Here is a 9,933-nt window from a genome sequence, read left to right on the forward strand (position 1 = left end):
TATATATATAAAACAATATCTGCAAGCACTTTCATGCCTCAGACAAAAAAAAAAAACTTTAGATACAGTTATGCAATGGGTTCATTTGGGGATTCTTTTGCGAATTCAATGCTTTTTCGTCAGCAGAGAAAATATTATTTACCCAAGGCCTGCTGGCTCATTGTTGTCCTGCATAAGAGATTAGACCCAATGCTTTTAACCAGCTTCTTTTCATATCGTCAAAGCAATTCACCCAACAATATCATTAACTCAGCCCTTGTGTGATGTTAATAGAGCTTCCAGTCCAAGGCGTTTATAGAGACGGAAACTTGTCTGTTTGATTTGAAGGAGTGATGGCGATATGGGCGAACAACCCATTGGGACAGGCGGTGAATCCATCATCCGTGGGTCACTGAGAAAGAGAAAGGGAATTGGGGATGGATGAGGATCTTTAAAAAATGGTTTTAACCCCGTCCTACAGGTATTCGAAATCAGTTCCATAATTCATGTACACTGAGACGAAGTGTCATGGGCTGTAATAGAAATTCAGTTGTGTGTGTTGATGGACGTCCAAGAAAGTCCTTCTAAATCTGAGATTAATCCGACCTGTAATTCACAACCTTAGATGGTGTATGAGCTCAGTAAATGGTTTATCTCAAATCAGGTCTTGATGCAACATCCAAGAAGAGCGTTTTATTGCTAATACTACTTTTTTTTTGCCTTTTTTATAGTTTATGAGACAAGTAATGTAGTTTGCAGTTACAGTCACATTTCAGCTAAATGTTACAGGTAAAAAAGGCTCATTGTCTATTTTCAGTTGTGTATGAAGTGAGTTGCGAAATCTGCGTGGGGAAATCTTTCGTCCTCACTCAAAATTTCCTGTAGCATGGATTCCTGTTGAAATTACTGGTGTTGGCCAAATAATGGTAAATGTGACCAAACACTAGGATTTAGATGTTTCTCCTAATGTTCTTTAGGATAACTAAAACAAATTAAAACACTCGAGTCAATTGTTGACATACAACATGAGTATTGAGCTATAATATTAACATGGATTGCTGTTCGATCATTTGGTGATGGAATTGGAAATGTTTGAGTTCTTATTGAGATTTTGGACTTTTACTCTCAAACGCTGGTATCTCAACAAATCTGAGCAAAATTTGACACATGCTTTGCTTTGGAAACTCTAGAAGAAATGACTGGCATCTTTTTCTCAGAATACCTACATTTTGCAACTCATGTATTATTTTTATTATTAAGGACATAAATGAGAAGTGTGTATTACCATTATTCAAAAATTACTGAAGCAAGAAGGAGAAATCGATGAGAAATGTTCTTGTTGAGATCTCTGATGTTTGGTCGCAAACTTTGGTATCTCAACAAATCTGTGTGCACTTTGCTAAATGCTGTGTTTCAATAACTCTAGTAAAACTGTAGTACTTGAGTAAAAGTCTCTGTTTGTTCTCCATGTAGTCTCATTTCCGTCTATGAGCCATATTTGAGAAATTTAAGAGGTCTTGACTGTATGGGCTGCCCTAGCTGAAGGGATCAGATTTTTTGCAGTAAATCTCCAACCAATGGGATATTGTCATGCATTATATATGCAAAGGGGTTAGCCAATCACAACATAGTTTATTTATAAGTTTAAAGGTACAGTAACAAAAGCTTGTTTTTGGTGCAAGAAACCTTGACTTCAAGTGGACTTTTTTCAGGAAAGAAAAATACAATAAACGGCAAAATATGGTCTCTTGAAATAACAAAGCAACCAATAGGAAAGAATCATTTTATATGCAAAGAGTTTAGCTAATCACAACAGAGCTTATTTACATATGAAAGAATGAACTACAATCCCATGAACCATTGTGAATGACACCATCAAATTAAAAACAATTAAGAAATATAAAACTATCAGTTTAAATTTGTTGACTGTGTATATAGACTTTGAGTTTATTGCAAAATATGCATATACCGTATATTGAAATATTTAGGTGTTTTGAGAGCATGCGAAGACCGTCTCGATTATGTCATTTGCGGTGCTTCATGGGAGTGGGCGGAGCTCAGCGCTCATTTAGCATGGTTTGCTTGCTGCCACTCTCTGATTGCTGGAATTTTCTGTACAGCATCATGGGTAATGTAGTTTTTTACCAGTGATTCCACTGTTAAACGTTATTATTTAAAACATAAGGTGAAGTAATGTGAACTGATGGCTTTAACAAAAGCACATAACATCGATTAACAGCCTCAGAGCTCACAGTAGGTCTGTCTTTAAAGGTTTATAAGTTGTTAAAAAATAAATTTCCCTATGGAGAAAATGAATGGCATTTTACTTCCAGAACTGTTTTTTTTTTTTTTTTTTTTTGCTGCAAGAAACCTTGACTAGAAGTGGATATTTTTTTTTCCCAATGAAGGAAAAATACAATAAACTGCAGGAAATGGCCACTTTAAAATACAAATGTTGTAAGACAAAACTGCACAATGCAGAATTAAATAATGGCCAAGAGTTCATCAAGGCCCTAGTGATAATTAAGGCCTGTCTGGGGCACCCCTTCCATTCTCGCTTTGTTGGTTTCCTGTAACAGCCCTTGTATTCACGGAATGCGCCATTATGAATGTTGAAGGGGTGAATGGGGGAGGGCTGTGGGACAAGCTCGCAGTGAACCGACAGATTAGCCTGTACGGCCTTGACTGGCAGGGTGTGTATTTGAGCTGCGTGTCAAACACGGAAGAAGAGAGAGAGCGAAATAGAGAAACAGACCAATGCAAATAGCAGCGCTCTGCTGTGACCTCGAACGTCTCCCTGCATACAGATGCTTTGAATGAATCCTGAGTTTGTGTTCATATTCAAACCCTCCCAGCGTGAGTGCAAGTGCTCCTTAATGTCAGCGCGAGAGCGTGTATCGATCTCAAGCTGTGCTCTAAAATGCACTAAAATCTGGCACATTTGGGATACTAGCTCACAACATGTGGTCAATATCCCATGTTACATTTATGTAAGGACACATGAGGCAATCTGTTTCTGATGTTTTGACATGCTTACTGTACCATGATAATATTTGCCTTAGACGGTAATACTCTGAGCACTACCATGGTTTTTCATGGTACACTTATATAATCAATAACTGTATTTGCATGAACTAGAATATCCCGATGTTAATCAGAATTTGTGTATATTCTGATCATGCAAACATAATGTAAATGCATGAACTTGATCACTATAACCAGATTAAGCCAACATTATGGTTTCTATAATCTGAATAACACAGCTGGCATGTTCTTGTTTTAATCAGAATTTTAGGTTATGCAAACACCTGATTCAGAAAATCCAAACTAAACGAGTCCAAACAAAGACAAATCTGGGTGATATTAAATATACTTAGCAAAAATAAAATAAAACTTGAGACAATGAAGAAATGCATATTTGGAGCAGGAGATTCAATAGTTTTATTAATTTTTTAAGGTGTGATAACATTAGCGAAATTTCGCCAACAATTTTGCAGGCAAAAAAGGTACACTGTAGTTTCGTGATGTATAAAGCACCGTTCAAGTCACTTTCAAACCAAGGAGCTTTTTGTTCATCAACATGTCAAATCTGTTGCGACTGTTTGTCTGATCTTCACCAAATTTTATCCACATCATCATCAGACCATGCTGGGCAAATGTTATTTAAAAGCTTTTTGATATCTCAAACCATTTTCGTATAACTTGTCATCAAAATTGTTGGCATGATGCCAAACTGGATCCAAGGCCGTATTTCTGCAACGCTTTGGCATACTGATATCAAAATATACGTGTGTTATTGTCATCCAACACGGACTACACCAGATCAATTTTGTGGCAGCGCCAAATATTGGTTATTATATCACATTACAAGCAATTTGTATTTATGGGTTTCCAACCGCCAATAAATGTCTTTAATTACTATTTTTTTCAATTGGTCTGATGCTCCCTGCCATGCTATTCACATCATTTGAATTTCTCGTACAGAAATATTCCAGTAGCTGTGAAGCGAGTAATTCTTTTTTCAGAATAAAGGCTTAGCCAGAAAATAGAACTCAATTGAGAACTCTGTGCATGTAAACACAGTCACTGTGGTGCTTTATTGTAATTGACTGTGGCTAGTCTTGATAATCCATATTTTCACACACTACCGGGTGGCGAAGCATCATTTAGCACTGCCAATTAGTCTTCATTAGATGCAGCACTGTATTACACATAAAGAAAATGTGATTTGCATTAATTGGATGGGAGATTATTTTCAAACAGAGACCTTGCTACAGGTTCTTAGATATATAGGTGTCAGTAATGTCACAGTAGCAAATGTTCCTGGATAAACATCCTTGGTGGTCTAGAAACAACATTCCAGGTTTGATTTAGGGTTAGAGGTTTAGATCTGTGGTTTAGTGGCTGTGAATAATCAGTTAGACTGGGTTTAGCGATTTTATGTAATTGATTATTGGCTGGGAACCTTAAAGGAACACTCCACTATTTTTGAAAATAGGCTCATTTTCCAACTCCCCTAGAGTTAAACACTTGAATTTTACCGTTTTCGAATCCATTCAGCCGATCTCTGGGTCTGGCGGTAGCACTTTTAGCTGTAGCTTAGCATAGATCATTGAATCTGATTAGACCGATTGGAGTGTTCCTTTAACATTCAGGACTGATTTTTTTTTATTCAAACGAGGTCAGGCAGTTTTTTCATATCGACCGACATCATTTGCATACCTTTCTTGGTTAAATGAAAACTTTGGATTTGTTAGAAACGTTTTTATTTCTTCACTCACTATTTTGCCGTAGTATGATATATTTAGCCAAGTTCATGGCTCATTTATATGGGATTACATTTCTGCGCGCGAAAGATCATATTTTGAGCGCACAAAAGTGCATTTTGCACGTGCGCGATCTGAGTTTTGTGGAGAAAACGTTCGTTTCGCAAAGAAAAAAGTATTTTGAGTGCACGAAAATTAATTTTGCATTTAAAATAAGTTTTTGGATATGTGCAGACTAGCTTGCTCAGACAAACATTTTCTCCACAAAACTCAGTTCACACGCGTGCAAAACGCACTTTTGCATGCTCAAAATATGATCTTTCGGGCTCAGAATTCCGGCAGAAATGTAATCCCATACATTTAGGCCTAGACATAGTTATAACCCTCTTGACTGAGGTTATTTTAGGCCTGATGGGAACAAAGACCATTTGAAACCTGACACCTTTAGCAGCAGCGATTTATTATCGTGATCTGGCATGAAAAAACGTACAATGGACATATTTATTGATGACAATTTCCATCTGGCATTTTGTAATTCGGTTACATTAACCAAACACAAAAAAATATTTCATTTGTTAAAACCATAGTCAGATACAAATTACAACCCGCCAAAATAAACATCCCGTTTAATTTGACGAAATTAGGACAAAAATATATTACTATTTTATAATTATAGTCATTATAATAAAGTTTATTAAATTATTATTTAGGAACATCCCATTTTTTCATCCATGTTTTAATTTACATTTGCATTTAGTCATTTAGCAGATGGTTTTATCCAAAGCGACTTACAAATGAGGACAATAGAAGCAATCAAAACCAACAAAAGGGCAATAATATGTGCTGTGACAAGTCTCGGTTAGCCTAACGCAGTACACGTAGCAAGGTTGTTTTTTTATATATATAATAAAGAAAAAGAAAAACAAATAGACAGAATAGAAAAAATATAGGGAACGCTAGTGTTAGAGGCTCTTTTTTTAAAATAAAAATAAAACAAGTCAAAAGAATAGAAGAATAGAGAATGCTAATGTTAGAGGGTCTTTTTTTCTTTTACAAAGAAAACAAGTAGTAAGAATAGAAATAGAATGGAGAGTGCTAGAGTTAGAGGGTCAAATGAAGATTAAATTTAAACAGTTTAAATTTAAAATTTAAACACCTCTATTGTGCAGCACTGACAAAAAAGAAAGTGATTTTTCAAATATCATTCGATTAGATCTTAAAAGATGAATGAAATTGTTAAAGTTTCATGCTTTCATTTGATAACAATAATTTTTGGCAATAAATTTGTATTAAATCATATAAAACAATACAGAAAAAAGTAAACAGAAAACACAGAATTTCTAAATGAATGAATGAATGATTGAATTGAACATATTTCATGGGGCCATATTGTTAAAATGTTATGAATTAAACTGATTAGACATCCTTTTTGAGTAATAAAGTTGAATGAATTCAAATGGAATCCAGAAAAATGCAAACAAATAAAACATTCCATAAGACACTACCGTTAAAATTGTAATAAATTATTAAATTGCTAAGGTTTTATTAATTCAGTTTATTAGATCTTTTTTATTTAATGAAATTTAATTAATTAATTTGGGGAATGAATGAATGAATGAATGAATGAATGAAATGGATTTCATAGTGCAATAGTTTATTGTCATTTTTGAGACTGCATTGCTTAGACAGAACTGTTGTTCCAGGACCAACAGAAGATCCGTAAACACATTCAACTTGGCAAAATCCCGGCGACCACAGGTGTGAACCAGTGGGCACCAACATCTCACTCTCGTTCCTCTCCCTGTCTCTTCTTCTAATTGGTTGGTGGATCGCCTTGAGGGACGAGAAAAAAAACGAGACAGGCACAAGTAGCGATCGCTTTGCACTAATGACATGCATATGCCACCACCACCACCCGTGGACATGACTATCCAAATGACACACTGCCAAACTCCTACACAGCCAGCAGACGGCCTCACCGACGCCTCTCTGCTTTGCTTTTTGGATTTCTGACCTAGTTTTTCAGAGCCCCGACTGACTGATGTGCTGCCCCTTTGAAATCTTGGCTGTCTTCCGATGTTATCTGAAAACACACACCCACACCTGTAATTGAGCGGCCGCGTCAAATGCAGCTTTAATTAACCCGTCGGCAGATTTCAGAAACCGCAGCGTGGGTGAATCTGGGTGGTGTTACGCCGAGCAGATGTTGGTGCATTTGATTCTAGGAATCATCAACTGCTCAAGCGAATTCGTCATTAGCATGCTGTGATGCCACAGATTTAGCACCCGTGACGTCTGATAGCAGTTCCTCTGAGAGCCGAGAGCTTATTTCATTCACCCTGAAGCTTCAGCAACACTTGCCAATCAAGTTTTAAATTATAACACATGCAGGCTAATTTTGAGGACCTTTAGAAGCTGATGAAAGTTTTTGAGTGTTAAGTAGACTCGATTCCCATCCCTCGGGAGATGGAGGTTACAAACTAAATATTTTGCAATGCTTTTTTTTTTCTTTTCCAGATCAACTCTTTACCCAAACCCTTCTTTTCTAACTATGAGACTTGCTCTGATTACTTGTAGGCACTTCAAATCTAGTTGTGCCATTCTCTTAGAATTGTATGCATTTATACCATTTTAAACAAGTTTTAATTTACTCAGTGTTTTTAAGTTTTTGTCATTTTAGTACTTAAACTAAATAAATTAGAAATGATGCCTAATGGAAATAAATGTAAGTTGAACAACGATGACTAAAACTGAAATAAAAACAAACTTTTATAGAAATATTTTAAAAAGGCACATCATGTTGCTATGAATAAAAAAATACCTTGAAAAAAAGATACAAAAGTCTTAAACGCAATCCAGTAAATTGCCAAACATATTTTTTATAGTTTTTTCCAAACAGTTATTTTTTTTTTCAGTTTCAGTTATTTTTTTTATTCATAGTAATTCTGTGCTTTTATCATTTTTAATAGTTTTTGTTTAAAATATTTCTATATAGCTGTGATTTGAGTTTATTTGGTTTAGTACTGTATAGATATATATATATATATATATCAGTTACTTGCCAATGTATAATTTTTAATTTCTTTAAGTTGAAGTTGTTTAATTTAATGTTTAGATTTTATCTCAACTTTTTCAGTTACCGTATAACAGTGTGTGTGTGTGTGTGTGTGTGTAATATTTTTGCACATCTTATTATTTTTCAGAATGGTTTTGAAATAACCTTCAACTTTGTCATAAAAAGGTGATATTTTACTTATTGAAATTTACACACAGTCATAAGGGTCTATAATATCATTAATTGATTCATTGATTAATTCATTCATTGATTTCTTGCATTCATTGATTGATTCATTCATTCATGTTCATTTGTTTGTTCCAAAAATGTTGTTTTTTCACAGATCACAAACTAAATCTAAAATCAGCTCTCTCATTGCTACAGTATGTTGAGTTTACAGATACAGATTACAGTGTTTGTGCGATTCAGGAATTGTAGAACACATGTAACATTTGTATGGCTCATTTGATACAAAACTGCTTCAGATTTGCTATCTGAGATATTTTCAACTGCTCGTTACACCACACCAACTAAAAAAAGCCATCAGATGGTCTCAGCAGAGCCTGTCCCCCTCCCCACAGGTGAACAAAACCTGCAATTTCCTTTATCCAAAAGAAAAAAAACTGCCGAACTCAGCATCACCTCTCAATCCACTTCTGGGCCGTCACCAAAAACGGCGGAGCATGCAGCGGGAGTGATTTCAGCAAGCACTTACGCTCGTCCTCTCCTGCTTTGTACGATTGGCTAAATTGGTGATACTGGCTTTGGTGGCACTGTAACAGAAGCCCTCATTGTCATCCTTCAGCTGCTGAGACATTGTTGGATCCGCGTGTCATGGTTGTCCTCACTTAACTGAACACTTTGCACGTAACAGCAGATGGCATGGCTATTACATATCATCTTATTTACCGCTGTGAGACATGCGGACTCCCGTCAAGGCAAACAAAAACCACCACACATTTGAATCTAGGCTGGGGTCGTTTCCCAATCCCACCCAACCCTCTCCCATGTGTCCCAGTCTCTCACTGTTCAGTCCCAATGAAGGCAAAACACCCATTAATATGGACTTAGTTGGCGTTTCTGCAACATTTTAAAAGTATTATTTTGTTCCAGTGTTAAAATATTGACGGATGTTTTGTGTGTTGTCGTTCCAGAGTGGTGAGTGGAAGGAGAGAGTCCTGCCTTCCCCCCTCCCTGCCCATTCCATAATCCGTAGAGCATCTTTCATGCGTCTCCCTGGGCCCCAATCCCACGTCAGGATGAATTGTGAGCAGGATTTTGGAGATGGAGGCATGAACGTCACTCTAACTCTCCGGCTGCTCATGCATGGCAAGGTAAACCCACGCACATACCACCACAAACATTTAGTGTTTTCAGTGCAAGACAACCCTGAGAGTAGCAGCCCAATGTTTAAATTTCAAAATGACTCTGTGCTCTGTACAGAAACCTCTTATGAAAATATAATCAGACCGAAGCACAGTGTTATTTTGTTAGCAATGCAGACTAGTTTACGTGTCACAACCCATTCATACAGAGATGTTTTAATACAGTCTGATTTAACTTGTAGATAGTATTAGCAAGTGTGATTTTGTTTGCGTTATTTTGATGATTCAGATTAAAATAATTCGACTGCTTCCATCGTAATTTTCACTGAAGTTCCCATGTGGGATTTTACATATTTAAACAATGTTAAAAAAGAAATTGTATGTGGGTCAAAGACATTTTCTTTTCAAGCATCAAAACAAGAATCATTAGATGACATTAAAAGACTGTTTAATTAATGATCATTTTAAATCTTTACCACTATCCTTCAAACCACTAGGTTTACCAATTTGTCAGCAAGACATTTTTAATCATTTAAAATACAGTAAAATTTAGTATGATCACTTGTGCTTTATATATATACACAGTGGTGTGAAAAAGTGTTGGCCCCCTTCCTGATTTCTTATTTTTTTGCATGTTTGTCACACTTTAATGTTTCAGATCATCAAACAAATTTAAATATTAGTAAAAGATAACAAGTGAACACAACATGCAGTTTTTAAATGAAGGCTTTTATTAAGGGAAAACAAAATCCAAAACTACATGGCCCTGTGTGAAAAAGTGTTTGCCCCCTAAACCTAATAACTGGTT

General features: G+C 35.9%; 1 protein-coding gene across 3 annotated transcripts in view; it reads left to right on the forward strand.

Moving 5' to 3' along the window:
- LOC107567193 (poly(rC)-binding protein 4-like) overlaps nucleotides 1–9,933 on the forward strand; it is an 89,125-nt gene that overhangs the window by 46,204 nt on the left and 32,988 nt on the right. For all 3 annotated transcript variants that reach the window (XM_016252834.1, XM_016252836.1, XM_016252837.1), the window contains exon 2: nucleotides 8,955–9,134. In XM_016252834.1, coding sequence (XP_016108320.1) covers nucleotides 9,027–9,134 — 108 coding nt within the window. In that variant the 5' untranslated portion in view covers nucleotides 8,955–9,026. The remainder of the gene's footprint in view (nucleotides 1–8,954; nucleotides 9,135–9,933) is intronic.

Source organism: Sinocyclocheilus grahami, unplaced genomic scaffold, assembly GCF_001515645.1.
Source record: "Sinocyclocheilus grahami isolate Dianchi unplaced genomic scaffold, SAMN03320097.WGS_v1.1 scaffold1132.1, whole genome shotgun sequence".
Taxonomy (NCBI): Eukaryota; Metazoa; Chordata; class Actinopteri; order Cypriniformes; family Cyprinidae; genus Sinocyclocheilus; species Sinocyclocheilus grahami.